Source organism: Bos javanicus, chromosome 5, assembly GCF_032452875.1.
Source record: "Bos javanicus breed banteng chromosome 5, ARS-OSU_banteng_1.0, whole genome shotgun sequence".
NCBI classification, from domain to species: domain Eukaryota; kingdom Metazoa; phylum Chordata; class Mammalia; order Artiodactyla; family Bovidae; genus Bos; species Bos javanicus.
This window is the reverse complement of record NC_083872.1, coordinates 105,099,904-105,123,426: the sequence shown is the minus strand read 5'-3', so window position 1 is coordinate 105,123,426 and position 23,523 is coordinate 105,099,904. Positions and strand designations below refer to the sequence as shown.

At 46.3% G+C, this 23,523-nt stretch overlaps 1 protein-coding gene across 1 annotated transcript in view; it reads right to left on the bottom strand.

Annotated features, from left to right (window-relative positions):
* Positions 1-23,523, bottom strand: part of ANO2 (anoctamin 2) — a 341,322-nt gene that overhangs the window by 17,537 nt on the left and 300,262 nt on the right. Inside the window, exons 21-22 of the mRNA XM_061418167.1 lie at positions 464-616; positions 26-78 (exon numbers count right to left, since the gene is read on the bottom strand). Of these exons, the coding sequence (XP_061274151.1) occupies positions 26-78; positions 464-616 (206 nt within the window). The remainder of the gene's footprint in view (positions 1-25; positions 79-463; positions 617-23,523) is intronic.

The following is a 23,523-nucleotide window of genomic DNA, read 5'->3' as shown; positions in this document are numbered from 1 at the left end:
AGGTGTCAGGAACGCAAGCACTTACGTTGATGATAACAGAGAATTTGCCGATGCCAGAGAGGATATCAAACCAGATCCCTGTTAAGACAGAAAGAGAAGGGCGTCTGGCTCCCTCCCGCCCCCAGCCCAGTGATGACAAGGCTGCAGCCAGAGTGACGCTTTGCAGGCAAGTTACCAGTGGAGCTCTGCCGGGGCCCCCAGAGATGGGCTTGTCTGGAAAGGCTTAGGGGCAGCCGTGTCTGCAAACCCGGGGGCCAGTGTGTGTGTGTGTGTGTGTGAATCATCTGACCTCCCAGCACCTGAGAAGAAGAGGGTGAGGGGGCTCAGAGGGGCTGATGGAGCAAGAGCTGCCCCAGGATCCTGGATGCCTGACACAGTGGGAGGGAGGCGGCCTGGGAGACAGGGGGAGGGTCGGAGGGAGGGGATGGGGAGGAGCGGCCCGGCCTCCGGGCAGGAGACATACCGATGTCCTTGGTCCTCACAGCGTCTGGCCGTCTCAGCTCCGTAACGAACTTCTTCGCGTCCAGGCGCACCTCAATGACGTTGTTGAGGAGGGCAAACACAGGTGCCAGAGGAAAGGAGGCCACGAAGAGGGTGACAAAGCCAAACTGGATGACTGCGAGAGCAGGGCACGACAGGCAGTGGCTTAGGTGGGCTGTGCCCGGCAGCCCTGGCCCTGTCTCTTCTGACCCGGCTCTCTTGTCCTCCTCGGGCTCAGACTCCCTGTTTGACCTGCCCCACAGCGGGGGTGTCTCTCTCAGCACCTGCAGGCCTAGGGGTCAGTGCTAGCACTGGGGTGCAAAGCTCTGTTTAGGTGAGAGGACATGAGAAAAGGAAAAGTCTCAACCCCTTCCTTTCCATCACCTTGTATGTCCAGTCACTAGTTCTGCTCATTGAACTCAGAGGTTAACAAACTTCTTCAGCAAAGGTCTAGATAGTCAATTTTTTTTTTTAATGGAACTTTAGTTGATTTACAATATTGTGTCAGGTATATAGCACAAGCATTCAGATACACATATATGGTGGTGGCAGTTTAGTAGCTCAGTCGTGTCCGACTCTTGCAACCCCGTGGACTGTAGCCCGCCAGGCTCCTCTGTCCATGGGATTCTCCAGGCAAGAATATTGGAGTAGATTGCCATTTCCTTCTCCAGAGGATCTTCCTGACCCAGGAATCAAACCCATGTCTCCTGCACTGCAGGCAGATCCTTTACCAACTGAGCTACAAAGGAAGCCCATACATATGTATGTACATGTGTTTGTGTATATATGCTGCTGCTGCTAAGTCACTTCAGTCGTGTCTGACTCTGTGTGACCCCATAGACGGCAGCCCACCAGGCTCCGCCATCCCTGGGATTCTCCAGGCAAGAACACTGGAGTAGGTTGCCATTTCCTTCTCCAATGCATGAAAGTGAAAAGTGGAAGTGAAGTCGCTCAGTCGTGTCCAACTCTTTGCGACCCCATGGACTGCAGCCCACCAGGCTCCTCCATCCATGGGATTTTCCAGGCAAGAGTACTGGAGTGGGGTGCCACTGTCTTCTCCGTGTGTGTGTGTGTGTGTGTATAAATTTTTAAGACTCTTTTCCATTATAGGTTACCACAAGGTCTTGAATAGAGTTCCCTGTGCTCTACAGAAGATCTTGTTAGTTATCTATTTTATATATAGCAGTTTGTACCTGCTAATCCCAAACTCCTAATTTACCCCTCCCCTGACAATCTCCCCTTTGATAAGTTTCAATGTCTTAGAGTCTGTTTCTGTTTAGTAAACAAGTTCATATGTATCATTTATTTAAGTGTTTTTTGATGTGGACCATTTATTTTTTTTTTTTCTTTTAGGAGAGTGCAGAGTATTTTCTTCTTGTTAAATAATTTCCAGCATTGTGATTATACACACAATGTGTATCCCTGCTTTGTGATTATACACACAATAATCCCTGCTTTGGAAAATATCTGATATTTTATAACAGTTTTGTTGCAAAATCTTTTTTTTTTTAATTTTTATTTTTATTTTTTTGCACATTTTTAATTTTTAATGTCAAGCTTAAAGAAAAGTTTCAAAAATAATACAAATAATATCCATATAACCTCTGCCCAGATTTTTCACTTGTTCTTATCATTTCACCCCATTTCTTTATTATTTGTCTGCTCCCCACCCAAAAAGTTTTTTTCTAAACTCTTGGAAGGCCTGCTGCAGATATCATGGTTTTTATTCCCATGAAGTATCCCACATACTTCAGTACATATTTCTGAATTTCCTAAGAATAGGGATATTCGGTTAATAACTATAATAGTACAGTTGTCAACTTCAGTAATTTAACATGGATAAAATACTTTTATTAAATCTACTGTCTGTATTCTAATACTGTTAACTGACCCTCAGTGTCCTTTTTAGCACTTTTTCCTTCTAGTACAAGATCTAGTCCAGGATCAGATATTGCATTTCATTGTCATGTTGATAAAGTCTCTTTTAATCTGGAACACTTTTACAGCCTTTCTTTGTTTGATGTGGACCATTTAAAAAAAATCTTTACTGAATTTGTTACAATATTGCTTCTGTTTTATGTTTTGGTTTTTTGGCTGCAAGGCATGTGAGTTTAGCTTCCCCACCAGGGATCAAACCTCCCCCCGACCTGCATTGGAAGGTGAAGTTTTAACCACACTGGACTGCCAGGGGAATCCCTGTATTATTTTTCAGATTTGACATATGAGATACAATACTTGCTTTCTCTGGCTGATTCACTTCACTTAGTATGATCATCTCGAAGTCCGTCTATGGTGCTGCCAATGGCAATATTTCATGGTTTTTTATGGCTGAGCAGATAGTAACTATTTCTGTATGGTCTGGTCATATAACTTAACTCTGCCTTTGCAGAGTGAAAACAGCTGGATCCAAACATGGGCCAACAGGCTTGGTTATGTTCCAATAAAACTTTATTTACAAAAGCGGTAAATAAAGTGGGCTGGATTCATTTGCTGACCGTTGATGTAACTTGAAAACAATGTCCTACTGTAGCAGAGGAAACTATATTCAATTTACTGTCATAAGCTATGATGGGAAAATATGAAAAATAATATATATATATTATATTTTATTTATATATAAAACTGAATCACTGTGCTGTACAGCCGAAATTAACAAACTTATATGTCAACTAGACTTCAATAAAGTAAACTTTTAAAAAATCTCCCAGAGTTGGCCACTTCTTGCCCTATCTGTAGTCACTGCCTTATTTAGAAAGTAGATTCATTCATCACACGTGTACCGAGAGCTCATTAAATGTTAGTCATGGTGCCAAGTATTTAAGGAGGCAAAGGTCTGGACTGCCTTCAAGGAGCTGGGTGTGAAGCAGAAGACAGAAATGTACGAAGATGTGCAAGGAAACCCGATGTGCACCAAGAGAGAAAGAAAAATGTACTAGACACAGTAGAGACCGGAAGGAGAGAGCTCGAGCCTGCTCAGGGTAGGGACCATGGGGAGTCTCCATATGGACACGGAAGCTTAGATTTGACAGATATCCTGTCCCTGCAGGCAGAATGCATTAAAGACAGCATCCCCCCTCCCCTCCCCTCCCCTCCAGAATCAGTGAGGGCAGAGGAGTGGAGGCAGCCTGTGCCAGTCAAATGGCTGTAAGGAGTCCAGGCCCCCATTGCTTCTCCCTGGACAATTGCAACCACCTCCTCCTACCGGCTTTCCTTGTCACGGGAGACCCCGGTTCAATTCCTGGGTTGGAAAGGTCCCTTGGAGAAGGGAATAGGCTACCCACTCCAGTATTCCTGGGTTTCCCTGGTGGCTCACACAGTAAAGGATCCGCCTGCAATGTGAGAGACCTGGATTCCATCCCTGAGTTGGGAAGATCCCACCGAGGAGGGCATGGCAACCCACTACAGTCTTCTTGCCTGGAGAATCCCCATGGGCAGAGGAGCCTGGCGGCTACAGTCCACCAAGTCTCAAAGACTTGGACACGACTAAGCAACCAAGCGCACACACAACGCATCCATCCAGCCCCAAGTCTCCAGGAATCCAAGACCATCGCCTAACCTACCCACAAACCTTTCTGTTGGCTCCTCTCTGTTACTGGATAGAATCCAGATTCCCTATCTCGGGACATAGGTACTGGATTATCTTACCTCTCTAGCCAGCCTCCCAGCACCTCCCACAGCCGTGATGCTTCTGCCAGAATTCCAGGACCCCAAGCTCCTCACCTCCAGATTTCTCCCTGAACCCCTTAGCATTTCCCTTCACTGGCACACAAGCACTCATTCTCCAGCTAGCAAAAGTCTATGCATCCCCAAGAGCAGTCAAATGCTATCTCCTTGGAGAAGTCCGCCTCCCGCCCCCCAACAAAGTGGTTACTTCATTATAGCTGCCACTGTGCGCTGCTGTGATTGATATACTTGTGATTGATCTCCTGAAGGCAGGGCTCCATCCCTTGGAGTGGTTCAGTATAGATTTGCTGATGCAAAGTTAGACCTGAGTCTCAAGAAAGTCAGTCTAATAAGACTTCCCTAGGGCTTCCCTGGTGGCTCAGTGGTATAGAATCTGCCTGCCAATGCTGAAGACATGGGTTCAAACCCTGGTCTGGGAAGATCCCACATGCCGTGGAGCAACTGAGCTCATGCACAACAACTACTGAGCCTGTGCTCTAGAGCCCAAGAGCTGCAACTACTGAAGCCTGTGTGCCTAGAGCCTGTGCTCCCCAACCAGAGAAGCCCCAATGAGAAGCCCATATACTGCAACTAGAGAGTAGCCCTTGCTCGCTGCAGCAGAGAAAAACCCCACAGCAATGAAGACCCAGCACAGACAAAAATATATAAAATTATTAAAAAAGACCTCCCTACTTAAAAAAATATTTTATTAATTTATTCAGCTTCATCAGGTCTTCATCGCAACATGCAGGATCTTTAATTGAGGCATACAAGCTCTTAGTTGCGGCTTCTGGAATCTTGCTCTCTAAATAGGAGTTGGACCTGGGCATCCTGCATTAGGAATGTGGAGTCTAGTCTTAGCCATTGGACCACCAAGAGTTCCCTAATTATTAAGGCAAGTTATTAAGCAATTACAAATTGAGAATAGTAAAAATACCACCCAGTAGGTTGAAAAAAGGGGTAAATAATATTGCATATACAAAGTGCTCACAACAATGTCACTTAATAACTGTTCAGTGATACCTGTCCTGTGTATTTTCATTCTTACTGGAGTACAGATGGCTGCAATGTATCCTGCATATGTGTACCTTAAACAGACACATATTTAAGGTATAAACACTGAATGAGAGGCAGAGGCCTCACTTCCAGCCCTGGATGTGTTTTTCACTAGCCTCAGGTCCTTAGGCAATTCTGTTTCACTGGACTTCTGCATCTTCATGTTCAAATTGAAGAAACCACTTTAAATCCCCTTCAGGTCTGATTTGCCGTGGTGCTGTGATTCCCATTCTCTTGGAGAACCTTCAAGACTCTAGGATAGCCACGTAAAGAAAGAAAAACCAGGGGCTTCCCTGGTGACTCAACGGTAAAGAATCCTCCTGCCAGCGCAGGATATGGGTTTGATCCCTGATCCAGGAAGATCTCGCATGCCTCAGAGCAACTAAGCCCATGTGCCACAATTACTGAGCCTGTGCTCCAGAGCCCAGGAGCCGCAGCTACTGAGCCTACCTGCCCCAGAGCCTGCATTCTGCAACTAGAAGCTACCGCAATGAGAAGCCTGAGCACCTCAATGAAGATTTAGCCCTCATTCACTGCACCTAGAGAAAAGCCCACGAAGCAACGAAGACCTGGCACAGCCCAAAATAAATTAATTAATTTTAAAAAAAGGAGAAAAACCAGGATCCAAAGTTAAATTAACAAAATGAAATAAAACTAAAGCAGAAGTTTCGAGACAGAGAGAATGCACAGAACTTCACCAGCACACCTGTTTTGGTCTGGCAGTTTGCTTGGGCCATGGTCAAGAGCTGTGGCTCTCCCTGAACTGGTGTGCTATCCTAGCCATGGTCCATGATGCCCAGGGGATTCCCCGAAGACCCTAAGAGACCAGCAGCTGCCAGTTGGTGACAAGACATACCAGAAGGCACAGATTTGTCTAGGTCAGGTCCTTGAGATGAACAACTGCCTGGCTAGCTAGCTGGCTGAAAGTGAAAGTAAAGTAGCTCAGTTGTGCCTGACTCTTTGTGACCCCATGGATTGTAGCCTGGCAGGCTCCTCCCTCCATGGGATTTTCCAGGCAAGAGTACTGGAGTGAGTTGCCATTTCCTTCTCCAGGAGGAGAAATCTTCCAAAGCAAGCTTTGGGAGCCAGCTGCAAATGCAGGGTCTATCACATCCCTTAACTCAGGCTTTGCTGAGGAATTCACTTTAGAGTCTGGGGTGGGGTGAGGGCAAGTAGAGAGTGGAGCGGGGTGGAATTAACAAGGAAAGCAAAACAGATGTCAGACTCGTTTTCCAAAGCCTGTAAAATACATGTCTGTATTTAAGTATATAGATGACTCTGTCCTTATTCCTGGGGCTCTAAGTTGGTCTCTTTGGTTCTAATGAGCTCAGGTCTATAGAGGTGATGTTTGTATGAGTGACTTCCTCCAACAGAACTGTTTAAACTCTACAAAGCCCCGTGGAGGACTTAGGGTGGGGGCTGATGGGGGAGAGACGGGGTGGGTTATGTCTGAGAGACTATAAACTGATACAGCCTGTCCTCTCCACACTCATGCGAACGGCACTCAGAAATCCAATGTCCTTCCTTCCAGGATCTTAGGGAAAGTTAGGGCTCTCCACTTCCTCGGCTTCCTCCCAAGGTAGACTTGAGCTCTCTCCTCTGAGGGGGCTGCCCTGATCTTTGCATCTTCCCTTTCTCCAACTCTCCGTCACCAGGTATCTCAGGCTTCGGTCTTGGGTCTACTCAGTGCTAATATTGTCCAGAAATGGTCCCAGCCCCACACTGGGTCTCTCCTCTTGCCTCTTCCAGGCATGTCTGTGTGTTTTACACCGTACAACCTTAAGAGGGTGAGCTCAGCAAAGGCCAGTGACGCCACCACCCTGTCCCTCCTCTGATACTTCTCCAGGGTGTCCTGGGGCCAAGAGAAACCACCCTCTGAAGACGTTCCATGGCCACAGGTGTTACCGGCTTGGACCGGGTACACAGCCCATTTCCAGGAATCCACTTAGAGAGGCAGGAACAAAGAGGAAGCTTTGTTTCATCTTGGGGAAAGAAAAAAAAAAGTATAAAACCATAACCCTCTGGCATACAAATGGCAATTCCAAGACTTGCTCTTTGTTGCCAGAGGTCTACACGCTGTATCAGATGGGCAGCCTTCTGGGGTCGCTTCAGAGGACACAGTGATACCAGCCTTCACCAACACCAAGACTGGCTTCTAAAAATAGCCAGCCTCCACGAGGCTCGGAGCAGGGCCGGAAATCCTCAGCACTCAGCATAATAGAAGCCAGGCTGGCTCCACCAATAACAGATTAGACCTGGGCCAAGCCAATTAGGGAGGAATTCATAAGTTGATTTTCAACAAAATCTTTACAAAGCCTGCTGGCAAGTGCTCCAGAGACACCTAGCTGAAAGCACAGAGGCTGGACAGCCTCGTAAGCACAAACCCCGTTGGTTTTCTCTTCTCAATCCCCAGCAACCAGTCTCCTTTGAAAATATGCAGCTACAGCCCTGTGCTGCCTGATGCAATTAAAATCTTGGCCTTGATTACCTGGGCTTAGGTTAAAATAACAAGGAGTGGATTACACTCGACATTGTCCAGGAAGGACATTTCAGGACGATCGGCTTAAGGAAGAAATAGTGTATTGAGTGGGATAGAGTGGACCAGCCAGGACAGGTGGAAAAGCTCTTGATGGAACACAAGTTGTTTTTCATTTACTCAAAATTCTTCAGTGAACATATCTACACTTCCGTCACACACGCACACACATCCTCACACACGATACCGCCCAGATCTTTGGTATGGCATTCAAGACCTTTGAGATATGACCCTGAGTTAGTTTTGCAGACACACGTGCTCCCCACCCACACTCTGAGCTGACACTGAGCCATGGCACTTGGAGACCGAATCTGCCAGCTTTCCAAGCCTTTGAAAACCATTCGGACTTCCCTACGTTCACCACATTTCCCATATTCCTGAGCCTTGGTACATGTCACGGCAATCTATCATTTTCCTCCTCTTCTTGTCTGTTGGATGGATTACTGTTTCTATTCAGGTTCCACTGAACCTCCTCTGTGAAGGGTCTCCCCCACTCTACTCCCCATCCCTCCTCCAGGCAGAACCGGGAGCCCGGGCACCTCTCCTCCCCACTCCCATAATGCCCTGCACACGTTCCTCTCCTTGTTTATCTGACTTGCGCCCTGAACCACAAGCTCCTTTGAGATCATGGACGTTTTTGACTCTTCCAAGGCCCCACCATTTTGTGTGGTGTCCTTCCTGTAGCAGATGTTGAGAGGTTATCTTGTTTCGTGAATATGAACTTAATGTCACCAGCTGTAAATACTAAACAAACACGAAAAGAGGCAGACGACTGAAATGTGTGAATGGAAATCATTGTGCTTAGTGATGGGGAGGGAGGGGAGGCCATGAGGTTCTAACATGCCTCTGACATGTCCACACGGACAGCCTCAGCTCTGTCACGCACACAGAAGGCTTTGGAGAAAGTCGGTTTTAAAAGCCATCAGTTAGGAGAGTCTAACTCTAAAGAAAGTAACTAGCTTTCTAAAATACTTTCCATAATTTAGTAATTGTATAATATAGTCAGTTTAAAGGGATTAAAAGCTGGAGGTTTAAGAATCTTCCCTGTTGAGATTTCCCTGGAGGTCCAATGGTTAAGACTCTGTGCTTCCAATGCAGTGTCTGGTTCCAACCCTGGTGGAGGAACTAAGATCCCACATATGGTGAGACTGGAAAAAAAAAAAAAATTCTCCCCATCATGAGCCTCTAATAAGCAATGGAAGGGAAGGACTCAGGAATATGTTGGCATGAGTCTGTCTCCTCACTCAGGAGGTGGTCACTGAAAAGATTCAGCTAGAAACAGCTCATGAATATAAACACTTAAGTAAAAATAAAGCATGGGAAGGTCCTCACTGTTTCTTTCATCAGCCTGCATTTCCAGACAGTGTCCAGTGATCCCCTTCTCCTAAGGACAAGGAAGACAACTGTGCTCGGCACTCACTGTCTGGTGTGAAAAAGATTTGTAAGTGTTGATGGACCACACAAGCAGGAAGAGTTAGCAGAAGGCACATGAGCAGCTTTCTTGGAATGGACCTCTATCACTTAGGAAAATAGTAAAAGTCTTGACAGTAGAAGCATAAGAAGGCTCTCAATGTCCATCATCCATTACTTATTCATTCATTCACTCGTTCATCAAACAAGCATCTACTGGGCACAGTCTAGATACTGAGCACCATGCTCACTGCTAAGGAAGCAAAGATGAACAGATTACTGTGTCATGTCTGATTCTTTGCAACCCCAGGGACTGCAGCACGCCAGGCTACTCTGTCCTTCCAAGAGTTCACAGGATATAGTGGGGAAGACGGACATATAAGCAAATCCTGGCTATGTCTTGGAGTCAGACTTTCAATGGCAGCATTAACAGAGCACAGTACGAGGGGAGGAGTAACTCAGCCCCCGCCCCCAGCAGGAACATGGAGAGACTCACAACCATTGGGTTTGACTTGAAGAACAAGCCAAAGAGGCCTCTGAAGGTTTTCTGCATGTTTGGTTGATTAGTTAGTGTTCCTTGCTCAGTCATGTCTGATTCTATGCAACCCCATGGACTGTAGCCTACCAGGTTCTTCTGTCCATGGGATTTTCCAAGCAAGAATACTGGAGTAGATTGTCATTCCCTTCTCCAGGGGACCTTCCAAACTCGGGGGACAAACCTGGGTATCCTGCATTGCAGGCAGATTCTTTACCATCTGAGCCACCAGGGAAGCCCCTAGTGTGTTTGGTAATTGAGGTCTCTTTTGCCAATCCATTCATCAAATTTACAGACTACTGAGGAAATAAAGACAATAGGTGGAATTCCCTTTCAATCTCCAAAGGATCACCTGGGGTTTATATAAGGCTGTTGCTAAGCAAGTTCAGTTGCTAAGTCATGTCTGACTCTTCAACCCCATGGACTGCAGCATGCCAGGCTACTCTGTCCTTCACAATCTCCTGGAGTTTGCACAAACTCATGTCCATTGAGTCAGTGATGCCATCCAACAGTCTCATCCTCTGCTGCCCCCTTCTACTTTTGCCTTCAGTCTTTCCCAACATCAGTCTTTACCAGTGAATCAGGTCCTCACATCAGGTGACCAAAGTATTGGAGCTTCAGTTTCAGCAACTGTCCTTCCAATGAATATTCAAGGTTGATTTCCTTTAGTACTGACTGGTTTGATCTCTTTGCTGTCCAAGGGACTCTCAAGAGTCTTCTTCACCACAATTCAAAAGCATCAGTTCTTTGGCACTCAGCCTTCTTTATGGTCCAGCTCTCATTATATATATATATAATTATATATATATATTATATATATATATAATATATATATAATGGATTGGACTCAATTCAGAAACCCTGGAAGTTGTAACAGGAAAGACCAGCCTTGAAGTCGTAGCTTAAGTATTAAGAATTTAAGGCCTACAAATCAACACAGCACCAGGACAGATCAGCAAGGGTGCTTTTTTTCATTTCTTTGTGGTTAAGAGAGACTCAGTTCCCACTGTTCCTCATCCCTTGTGAATTGTGAAATAGTAATTCCTCTGGACGAAGGTGATAGGACCAATGCCTCTCTGAGAGTTCTGCTCCTCATGAACTTAGAGTCTGGCTATTCCAGTCGATCTCAGGTTGATGGTAGACACAGACCAGTCCATAAGCATCCCTCTTGGCTACCCTGGAAATAGAACTTAGGGTTGTGGGAGTCTTCAGATGTGAACTCCACTGATGGCCACAGAAAAAGGCAGGAAATTTTGGTTCTCAGCCACAGGGGGCTTAAAGGCCTGGAGACTATGGTCTTCTGGAAAAATCTTCCCATTTCTCCTATCTTCTATGAGAAAAATTCCAGACCCTCAGAGGTCATGGAGCTTCAACCAACAATTCCTAAACACCCACCATGTGCAGGCAGCTTGCTCTCCTGTTCATAAAATAATCTCTGGTATTAAGTATTATTATCTCCACTGCACAAGTGAGAAAACAGACTCAGACAGGTGAAATAATTTTCCCAAGGCCACACACCTAGAAACTGATGAAGCTGGGAAACAAAGATAGTTTCTGATGCCAAAGGAGTTCCAGGTCCTTTCGCTGCACAGAAATGTAAATATTCAACCCTAAAGTTTCAGCATTCCTCCCCCTGCACCCCCACCTCGGTTACCCTCAAGCATCTAGGTTTCCTTTGGGGGAGCTTCTCCAATCTGATTTCTAATCTTTTTGTCAGAGAATGAACCTTTATGAACACCAGCATCCTCATCAGTCTGTACAGATGTGTTCCCTTCCCAGGTGTCTTCACCACATATGCGCGTCTTCTGTGGGGTGGGGGGGGGGGGACGCTGCAGCTGAACTTGACATTTTCTGTGCCACTGCTCCATCTGCCATGCATTCGTGGCACCTAAAAAATCTTACATCAGCTTCTTAAAATTAGAGAGCATTGAGTTTCCGAGCATTGTCAATTCACTTCTGATTTTCAGAGAACTACTTGGTGAATTTTCAGCCGATGCTTATTGAGTAAACATATGAAAGGCTTGGCTGACTTGCTCTTGTTTACTTTTTCCACCTCCAAAGTGGTATGTGAAGGCCAGTTACCCATGCACATTCCTTTCCTCCATTCCCCCATCCATTTACCCATCATCTATCTTCACATCTACCCATCCGGGCAGGGGTGATGCAGTCAGTGAGGTGGAAAAGCAATGAAAATAGTCAAGCTTAAGAGAAATTCCCAAGCAACAAATCCCCGAGGACCTTTATTTGCTTTATCCCTTTGTCCTTACATCTTCTTAGAGCGTGAGGACAAAGTCAATGAAAAGAACCCATATGTAGGTGTACGGAGTTTTGGGAAAAAGGAAATAAGGAACAGACAAAGGAGGGAGACACAAATACACAACCTCTAAGGACCCACAACTGGGCTGCGAGTACACTCTTAGCTTGGCTGACAGCAAGAAGAGAAATGGGAACACAAGCGAGTTCTCAGTATCTTAACCTAAAATATTGCCTCCATTCACTCTGTCCCTCCATCATTCATTTCCCAAGCATAACTGGGCATCTCCTCTATACCAGGAGCCTTCCAGGCATGGTATCCAAATACACCCTTGCCTTTTCTCTTAAGTCTTTGTGGGGAAAGGGGCTCCGAGCACAGACAATGACGAGTAACGTGGGCTTCAAAAGAAAAGGAGAGACATGACCTGTGATTCACCCTCCTTCCCAGAAATACCACAATGAGACCCTGGATGCTGCCCGAACTGTATTTAAATGGCATTTGAAGAAGATGGTAGGTACCTGATTATCCAGTGGGATGACTCAGTTTGTATAAACAGGATGGCTCCAGGAAAGGAATTTCCTGGTTCTCAGAGCCACTGCTTTGCAGTGCACACACTTGGGGCTGTGTGACAAAACATGCAGGCTTCAGCACTGATGTTGGACAGATATTCTGGAAATTCTCATCACTTACAGCTAAGGCAGCCTTGGGACTTGTTTTCTACATCAGTCTTTCTTGGAAACGTAGAAATTACCCAGTGTGGTCCCTACTGTCCATGACCAAACAATATGACTGTTGGAAAGAATCTTGGATGCCACCTAAGTCATTGCTCTCTCTGAAGCCTCATTCCCTTCCATGCTTTGTAAGTGGCCACGTTTACTTGATCATTTCCACAGTGGACTACTCTGTGATGCTTGGAGCCAGCTCTTCCCATTGTTCTTTATTCTCTGGCTCATTTGCAAGTCACTGAGACTCTGGGATATTTGTTATGAAGCATAATCATATCAGGAGTTGACTATTACATGGGGTATTTTGCCTGGCCTATCCAGATAATTTTACAAGTTCATCCACTTGTATTGCTGGATAAGACCTGCCCTTAAGGGGATAGAATTCCCCTAATTAAAGACTTCCCTGGTAGCTCCCTGGCAGAAGGAAATGGCAACCCATTCCAGTAATCTTGCCTGGAGAATTCCATAGACAGAGGAGCCTGGCATAGGGTTGCAAAGAGTCAGGCATGACTGAGCAACGATCACTCACTGGTAGCTCAGCAGGTAAAGAATCTGCCTGCTATGTAGAAGACTCAAATTTGATCCCTGGGTAAGGAAGATCCTCTGTAGGATGAAATGGCAACCTCCTCCAGTATTCTTGCCTGGAAAATCCCATGGATGGACGAGCCTAGTAGGCCTCAGACTATGGGGGCACAAAGAGTCAGACATGCCTGAAGTGACTTAGCATGCTCAATGATAAGAATAGGCTTCCAGGATTGGAAGAATCAACATAGTGAAAATGAGTATACTACCCAAAGCAATTTATAGCTTCAATGCAATCCCTATCAAGCTACCAACAGTATTCTTCACAGAGCTAGAACAAGTAATTTCACAATTTGTATGGAAATACAAAAAACCTCAAATAGCCAAAGTGATCTTGAGAAAGAAGAATGGAACTGGAGGAATCAACCTACCTGACTTCAGGCTCTACTACAAAGCCACAGTTATCAAGACAGTATGGTACTGGCACAAAGACAGAAATATAGATCAATGGAACAAAATAGAAAGCCCAGAGATAAATCCACGCACATATGGACACCTTATCTTTGACAAAGGAGGCAAGAATATACAATGGATTAAAGACAATCTCTTTAACAAGTGGTGCTGGGAAATCTGGTCAACCACTTGTAAAAGAATGAAACTAGAACACTTTCTAACACCATACACAAAAATAAACTCAAAATGGATTAAATATCTCAATGTAAGACCAGAAACTATAAAACTCCTAGAGGAGAACATAGGCAAAACACTCTCTGACATACATCACAGCAGGATCCTCTATGACCCACCTCCCAGAATATTGGAAATAAAAGCAAAAATAAACAAATGGGACCTAATTAACCTTAAAAGCTTCTGCACATCAAAGGAAACTATTAGCAAGGTGAAAAGACAGCCTTCAGAATGGGAGAAAATAACAGCAAATGAAGCAACTGACAAACAACTAATCTCAAAAATATACAAGCAACTCCTACAGCTCAACTCCAGAAAAATAAATGACCCAATCAAAAAATGGGCCAAAGAACTAAATAGACATTTCTCCAAAGAAGACATACAGAGGGCTAACCAACACATGAAAAGATGCTCAACATCACTCATTATCAGAGAAATGCAAATCAAAACCACTATGAGGTACCATTTCACACCAGTCAGAATGGCTGCGATCCAAAAGTCTACAAGTAATAAATGCTGGAGAGGGTGTGGAGAAAAGGGAACCCCCTTACACTGTTGGTGGGAATGCAAACTAGTACAGCCACTATGGAGAACAGTGTGGAGATTCCTTAAAAAACTGGAAATAGAACTGCCTTATGATCCAGCAATCCCACTGCTGGGCATACACACTGAGGAAACCAGAAGGGAAAGAGACATGTGTACCCCAATGTTCATCGCAGCACTGTTTATAATAGCCAGGACATAGAAGCAACCTAGATGTCCATCAGCAGAGGAATGGATAAGAAAGCTGTGGTACATATACACAATGGAGTATTACTCAGCCATTAAAAAGAATACATTTGAATCAGTCCTAATGAGGTGGATGAAACTGGAGCCTATTATACAGAGTGAAGTAAGCCAGAAGGCAAAACACCAATACAGTATACTAACGCATATATATGGAATTTAGAAAGATGGTAACAATAACCCTGTGTACTAGACAGCAAAAGAGACACTGATGTATAGAACAGTCTTATGGACTCTGTGGGAGAGGGAGAGGATGGGAAGATTTGGGAGAACGGCATTGAAACATGTAAAATATCATGTATGAAATGTATGAGATAAAATATCATGTATGAGATGCCAGTCCAGGTTCAATGCACGATACTGGATGCTTGGGGCTGGTGCACTGGGACAACCCAGAGGGATGGTATGGGGAAGGAGGAGGGAGGAGGGTTCAGGATGGGGAACACATGTATACCTGTGGCGGATTCATTTTGATATTTGGCAAAACTAATACAATTATGTAAAGTTTAAAAATAAAAAATAAAAATAAAAAAAGAATAGGCTTCCTTGGTGGCTCAGCAGGTAAAGAATCTGCCCGCAGTACAGGAGATGAAAGAGACCTAAGTTCGATCCCTGGGTCAGGAAGATCCCCTGGAGGAGGAAATGGCAATCCAGTCCAGTATTCCTACTTGAAAAATCTCACGGACAGAGGAGTCTGGGAGCCTACAGTCCAAAGGGTGGCAAAGAGCAGATACGACTGAGCGACTAAGAATGCATGTACGCATCTCCTAATTAAAAGCACCTCAAAATAAGTAAGCTTGGCCCCTGGGGGGAGGGGAAGAGGCAGACTGTTCCAGCTAAATCCATATAGCCAGGGTGTCTGGACAGCTTTGAAAAACGGTGAGGTCTGGGAACTTCCCTAGTGGTCCGGTGGTTAAGACTCCGCCTTCCAATGCAGGGGGTGCAGCTAAGATCCCACATGCCTCACAGGCCCAAAAGTCAGGATATAAACATCAGGAGCTATATTGTAACAAATTCAATAAAGACTTTAAAAAAAGAAAAATGGTGACGTCTGTAGAATCCAACTGTCACCTTGTCTTCAAGTTCTATTGAAACAGAGGATCATGTTTTTCATTCTTTATTCTTCTTCCTTCATCTTCAGACATTTATTGAGTACCTACTGTATGCCAGGTCCTGGTGACTAAGACACAAGTCTCTCCCTCAAGAAGCTCACATCACAATTTAGTGAATAACATGAAGCTAAGCCATTACCCTTCAGCTGTGTCACTTACAATCCCATGGACAGAGGAGCCTGGCTGGCTACAGTCCACAGGGTCGGAAAGAATCAGACATGACTTAGCGGCGAAACAACAGCAACAATTTGTTTGATAAAACGGTGGTAAGACTTTATCAAGAGGTTCTTTTGGAACGTGTCCCCAAACTCCCCTTAGAGGATTAAATTCCAGTCTATGTTTTTATGCTAAATGTCCATGCTGTCGAAGTCGAAGGCTGCAAGTGTCCAGAGACTTTCGCTCGCCGCTTTGAAAGCAAAGAAAGGATTTCCTCTCTCGTCAGGGCCCTGAGGAAAGCCCCACAACTGGGCTGGGAGGGGTGTGCGGCCAAGGAGCTTCGAAGCCCACGCCTGGGGTTGGGGACGGGTTGGGGACGCTGATGATTACTGTCACGGCTGCTCCTGGCCCCAGCATTCTAACCTCAGCTCTGAGCCGGGGAGGGGGGGTTTACCTTGAAGTCCTTTCTAGTAAGCTCTTCAGGAAAAGGGTTTGATATTGGAGATTCCCTGGAAAGCCCGCTGCTCCCCTCGCAGGTTTCTGCAGCCTAATCCCCCACTCTCGGGTTTCTCTTTGTCTGGAGCCAGCCCATCCCCACCACCAATCCCGTGCCGCCGCCCCCAGACTCCCGGCTTCCCCTTCACCTCGAGGCCCCTCCCCCAGGCCTGCTGGGCCACAGTTCCAGCTCCATTTAGAAAAAAATACAAATATAATACATCTCTGGCAGCAACCTCCCTGGATGATGACCTGCCTCGCCATTACAACCGGCAGGCCCCGAGTGGGCTCAGCGCGCTTCCTGTCGGCATGGGTGGTCCCAGGGATCACTGGGGGAGGAAGCTGACAGCTGAGAGCGGGGCCAGGGATCACCGTGTCGGGCTGCGCCAGAAGCAGCGGGCAGCTTTGGTTTCACGGCTCTCGTTTCTGTTCAAAGCCCAAGTCAAGGGTCTTTCTGGGATTGGGGAGGTCTAGCCCATCAGGAAGGAAAGGGGAAACTCACTCTGCCCACCGCCCCCACTGCACCAGATGCCACGGGTCCTAATGGGACTCTCCTGTGGGATGGTCTGGAGACAGGCTCTAGCCTCAGTGTCACTAATGGGTCTTCAAGGTAACCTGAAGCCACCTGGAGCACTCTCTGGGCCTCTTGGTTTTGAGATGTAGTGTCCAACTGGTCTGAATGGACTAGGATGTCAGCACTAGAAGGGACCTTGGGATGACTGGTCCAGATAAGGGGCCCTGGGGTGACCTGGACCAGGGAAGGGACCCTGGGGATGATCTAGTCCAGGTAAGGGACCCTGGAGGTGACCTGGCCCAAGTAAGGGACCCTGGTAGGGTTACCTGGTACAGATAAAGGACCATGGAGTGACCTCACGCAGGTAAGGTACCCTGGCGGTGACCTGGCTTGAAAGTCTTAATTAACTCATCATGACATTCAATGAAAGACTATTCTGCACATCACCCAGCTCCACTGGGGTAATGAGGTTTTGTGCAGAAACCTCCCTCCTCTCTCACTCAGACCTAATCTAGAAGCATGAGAAGCCGAGGGTGACACTGGTCCTGTTTACCTTATGTTTTAAAAAAACATATTAGTAGTAGGGTGCTGCTGCTGCTGCTAAGTCACTTCAGTCGTGTCCGACTCTGTGCAACCCCATAGACGGCAGCCCACCAGGCTCCCGCGTCCCTGGGATTCTCCAGGCAAGAACACTGGAGTGGGTTGCCATTGCCTTCTCCAATGCATGAAAGTGAAAAGTGAAAGTGAAGTCATTCAGTCGTGTCCGACTCTTAGCGACCCCATGGACTGCAGCCTACCAGGCTCCTCCGCCCATGGAATTTTCCAGGCAAGAGTACTGGAGTGGGGTGCCACTGCCTTCTCCAGTAGGGTGCTACTGATGACAAATTACACAACTGATTAGGACCACAGGCCAGTGGGTTGCACCTCTGCAAGGGAAAACTCATCTGGTCTAATCCCTCTGATGTTGAGGAGAAAACAAGGCCCAGAAAGATGCTGTGACATGTCCAAGGTCACCCTGCTGAAAGCAGGCAGCCAGATTTTCCCTCAAAACCCCTGGGAAGGTGGGAAGGAGAGCTGCTGCTCCCTTACCCTACAGTGACCATCTGAAGAGCAAAGGGCTTTGGGACAGAGTGCAGAGAAAGCGGACATCATGGTGTGAGTCCTGTCATAGAGTTGCTGTTAGTCGCTCAGTCGTGCCTGACTCTTAGCAACCCCATGGACTGTAGCCCGCCAGGTTTCTCCATCCATGGAATTCTCCAGGCAAGAATACTGGAGCAAGTTGCCATTCCCTTCTCCAGGGGATCTTCCTGACCCAGGGACTAAGTCCCTGTCTCCCGCATTGAAGCCAGATTCTTTATCACCTGAGCCACCAGGGAAGCCCAAGGCAGAAACCAGTGCCTCCAACAAGGTTATGACGTGTAGACTTGCATCTTCTCTCCCACCAAGCTCTTTCGCAGTGCTGCTACCTGTGAGCAGCATAGATGGGCTCGCATTATGCCTTCTCCTCTTTCCTGACTTGCTCCCTGGAAAGGAGCCCATGGGGGAGAGGAGAAGGCAGCCATGAAGGGGAAGGGGAGGGGGAACTATAGGAGGAGGAGGCAAAGAAAGAGAAAGAAGGATAACCACCACTCTTGATAACCCACTCGCTGGATTACCAGCCTGATTATAAATGAGAGTTGATGCCAGCACTACTAGAAGTGAGATTGTTACAGCCTGGATCAGGCAAAGCGAGATAGATGATACCCTCAATGTATTCAGCACCCCTCTGCAGATTTATCCAGTAGGTTCTCAGAGTCCATGCAAGGCCCTGAAATTAATTATCAACAGCCACGGCTGTCTTAGGAGGCAGCTTGTCTGAAACTGTGGGGAAGGGGAGTTAAAATACTGTGTTGGGTGGTGGGGGGTGGGTGGGAGGGCAGGGACCTTTCTAGGAGGAGGTGACATGGAACTCGTGTTGGCTGGCCATGGCAGCAAGAAGGCACAGGGAATTCCAGGGCAAGGACAGCACATACAGTCAGGCATAAAAAGAGTGATGTGTGGGCTGAGGGTGGGGAGACGTCAGTGTTCATCGTGGTCACGCCAAGAGTGTGGACAAGAATCTAAGGGTAAATACAGTGAAAAGATGTCTCCTTGAGGCCTTGCTCAGGATGTGGGAGACCTTGAACAATGGATGATAAGACCGACCCGACCTTAGAAAGAATCCAGAGGGCGGCAGGGAGATGCTGGCCTTTTTGAGAGATGGTGCTGAGGGTGTAGCTGGGGAAGCACCATGTTTGGGGGCCAGGAGGCTGAATGGAATGGAGGGAGCAGCCTCCAGAGATGCTACAGACAATGACCAGCTCCACCAGAGGGGAGGTGCAGAGACAGAGCAGGTACGACTGCACAGAGATGCCTGGAGAGTGGTGAGAGAACCCAGAACAGTCTCAGGACCAAGTCTCCCAGCAGAAGGGCTCAGAAGTGATTCCCCTGGATACAGTCTCTTCCTGGCCTCAAGTGCGTGCATGCTAAGTCGCTTCAGTCCTATCTGACTTTTTACACCCCCATGCACTGTAGCCGGTCAGGCTCTTCTCCCCTCAGAATTTTCCAGGCAGGAATACTGGAGTGGGTTGCCATGCCCTCCGCCAGGGGATCTTCCCAATCCAGGAATCAAACCTGTGTCTCCTGTGACTCCTGCATTGGCGGGTGAATTCTTTACCACTAAGTCACCAGGGAAGCCCGTGTGTGTGTGTGTGTGTGTGTGTGTGTGTGTGTGTGTATCTGTGTGTATCCCCACTGTGAAAAGGGAGGCCAGTCTAAATACCACAGGATAAAGAGCAGGGAGGCCTCTGTCTCTCTGCTGTGGAAGGAAAGAGTCAGAGGGTCATTTATTCCAGAAGGAGTTTATAGAATCCTTCCTGTGTTCCAGGAACTGGGCTGAGGTTGCCACAAGAGAGGACAAGGACTCACTGTCCATCCCTTAGAGTGCTCCCATTTCCTCCTATGCCAAAGCAGGCATAGGAGAAGGGAGGAAATGAGGATGGGAGAGCTGAGCAATGCCTCTAGGAGATGCATTTGAGCCTGAACAGCTCAGCAAGTACCTGCTGTGGCAGAGAGGCTAGCACGTGCCGCTTTAGACCCACCAGATGAACACATGTGGATACCCTTGGATGCTGCACCAGGGCATCTGAACTTTATCTGAAAGGGAGTTAGTCACTAATGTTGAAGGATTCTAGGTAGAAAAGATAATACACTCTGGATCACTTTTTTTTTCATTTTTATTTTAGAATTAATTTATTTTTAATTGAAGGATGATTGCTCTACAATATTATGTTGATTTCTGCCAAACATCAGCATGAATCAGCCATAGGTTTACCTATGTCCCCTCCCTCCTGAACCTCCCTCCCACCTCCCACCCTTTCCCATCCCTCTAAGTTGTTACAGAGCCCCAGTTTGAGTTCCCTGAATCACACAGCAAATTGCCACTGGCTATTTATGTTACACATGGTAGGGTATATGTTTCTATGCCATTCTCTCCATACACTGTGTTTTTAAAAAGCTATTTTAAAAGCTGAGAAGGGGGAGACATGTAAGCCTATGGCTGATTCATGTTGATGTATGGCAAAAACCATCACAATATTGTAAAGTAATTATCTTCCAATTAAAATCAATAACTTTTTTAAAAGCTGAGAAGGGAAAGGGGAAGAATTAGTAGAAAATAAAGCAATTAGCATGTACCTGCTATTGTTCAAAGAGGAAAGGTTGAGGACTTACAAGGCAATCCAAAATTCTTAGTAGAGACTGTGAACCAAGAAATTCACCTGCCAGTCAGCCAACAAAAGATGTTAGGGCCATCAAGCCATCTGCCACTGCAGCCACCCTGACTATGCAGCCTGAAGGATTCAGGATGGTAGCTAAAGTGTTATCAAAGAGATGATTTCAATGACCCCAGACTCTTGCATCTTCCCAGACATTTTGTTTTTATTGTTCAGTCACTAAGTTGGGTCCAACTCTTTGCCACCTCATGGACCGCAGCATGCCAGGCTCCTTTGTCTTCCACTATCTCCCAGAGTTGGCTCAAATTCATGTCCACTGTGTTGGTGATGCTATCTAACCATCTCCTCTGTTGCCCTCTTCACTTTCTGCCTTCAGTCTTTTCCAGCATCAGAGTCTTTTCCAATGAATTGGCTCTTCAAATCAGGTAGCCAAAGTATTGGAGTTTTAGCTTCAGCATCAGTCCTTCCAATGAATATTCAGGGTTGATTTCCTTTAGGATTGACTGGCTTGATATCCTTGCAGTCCAAGGGACTCTCAAGAGTCTTCCCCAGTCTTTCCCAGCACATCAATTCTTCGGCACTCAGCCTTCTTTATGGTCCAACTTTCACATCCATACATGACTACCGGAAAAACCATAGCATGGACTATACAGACCTTTGTTGGCAAAGTGATGTCTCTACTTTTTAATATACTGCCTAGGTTTGTCATAGATTTCTTTCCCAGACATAGAAAAGTGCTAAATTCGTTAATCTGAGATGTCTGGTTGTCCTTTAATTAACAGTAATCTTTTGATGTTATAACTACCTTTTTGTTTTTTTACGAAAACATGTATTCTGGCTCCTCCCTTACCTCTTTGGAATAGTCTTTCTCATCTACCTGAGAGGCTGTCTCCTAGGCTTAAGTCCTTAGCATGTCTGCCAAATAAAACATAATTCTCAACTTTTGCATGTGCTTGCACAGTCACTTAAGTCGTGTCCAACTCTTTGCAACCCCATGGACCGTAGCCCGCCAGGCTCCTCTGTCCATGGGATTCTCCAGGCAAGAATACTGGAGTGGGTTGCCATGCCCTCCTCCAGGGAATCTTTCCAACCCAGGGATTGAACTTGTATCTCTTATGTCTCCTGCATTGGCAGGTGGGTTCTTTACCACTAGCACCACCTGGGTGGTGCAATTTTATTTTTCAGTCAACAGGCAAAGTCAGTGAGATACGGAGCCATGGATTAAAAAAAAAAAAAAAAAAAGTTCTGGATCATCCTAAGCAGCCCTCTTGCCAGCTAGAGATGAGGCAAAGTCAGAAAGGAGTCATGGAGAAGTCGTGGCCTACACCAATCCACGTGCCTCCTGCACCCTGAAGTTCCCATCTGCCATTTCATGAGATAACTTGGATGCAGCTTCAAGGCGTGGATGCCCGAGTCTCTTGGTGGTGGAGGGAGGGAAGGTGTCCAGTTTGTTTCAATCAGCTGGGTAATTCTTACATGACTCTGTGTGCGTATCTAGAGAGCAAGGGAGACTGACAGCTCTTGGTCTTTCAAAATAAGGATCTGGCACTTCCTCCAAAATATGCAGTCACTCGTGCACCTCCTTTTTGATTTGACAGCATCATAAGCTCGCAAATAAGAAAAATGAGATCTCTGGTAATGGCAATGTCAATGACAAGAAGAAATGCGGCTCATCACCCACATGAATAGCCTGAGGGCCTCAAAGCCTGGGCTGCACTTAAGAAACTAGAGGAGGCTGCACCGGGGGATAACTGAATTCCTAAGTCAGGAAGACAATAGCGATTATTTTTTGGATGACTAGAGGAACAAAAGTTTGTGTGTTTGAGATCAACAGACGCCAAAAATGAGCCCATGTGAGATGCCAGACTTGACAAGCAAAGCCCTAAGGCCTCCATGTTCTTTGGAAGGACAAGTATCTTAGAATGCTTATATCTCAGGTTTCCAGTGTGATTCTTAGATTTGCCTTGGAATCTTGTACCCTCAGTCTTTAAATCAACACCTGATCCTGCGCTGATGGGATGGGGAAAACCTCCAGGGCTCACTGCATTCAGGGCCTCCAGATGGTTTTTAGTCAATTTCTAGATTCAAGAGAAAGAAACTGGACTCTTGACTAACAATGGTGGCTGATATTCATTGAAAGCATAGTGAGATGGTGGACTGTTTCATTTTATATTTGCTTGGCCATGCCACATGGCATGCAGGGATCTTAATTCCCCAACTAGGAGTCGAACCCACACCCCATGCATTGGCAGTGCAAAGTCTTAGCCACTGGGCCACCAGGGGAGTTTAGCAAGTACTGATTTTTAACTACTCCAGATTCATCTCCTAGTTTTCAGAAGCATCCTACAAAGTAGGTGATATTTTCATCAAAGCTACTTCTCAAATGAGGAAATAGGGCTTGGCTGACTTGAAAGCATTAAGCCATGTAATCAGCCACAGCACGCTTAGGACTGAGCCCCAGAACATCCTCCAACCACATGTAGCCTACACGGCTAGATGAAGTCATCAGTGGGTAAAGTTTATCCTGTACCTCATCTGTGATCATACTGGGGGCAAACAGTCACGTAAAGGGTGAAGAGGATAACCCAGAGATACTAGGAATGAAGGACGTCTAAGTCAGAAACACTGTCCTTTCACTTATAATAAAATAATCATGTCTCTAAAACAGCTAATAGCTTAGAAAAATGGCCTCAAGAGTTCTGTGAGTTTCTGTGGAACTCAGCATAGAAAGCCCCTGTGTGGTCCAGGCTTCCTCCCCCACTCAAGGCTGAATCAGTATCAACCTTGATTGTTGGAGAGACTGTCCTGGTCTCCAGACTTGTCCCTCACTCTGCTGTTGT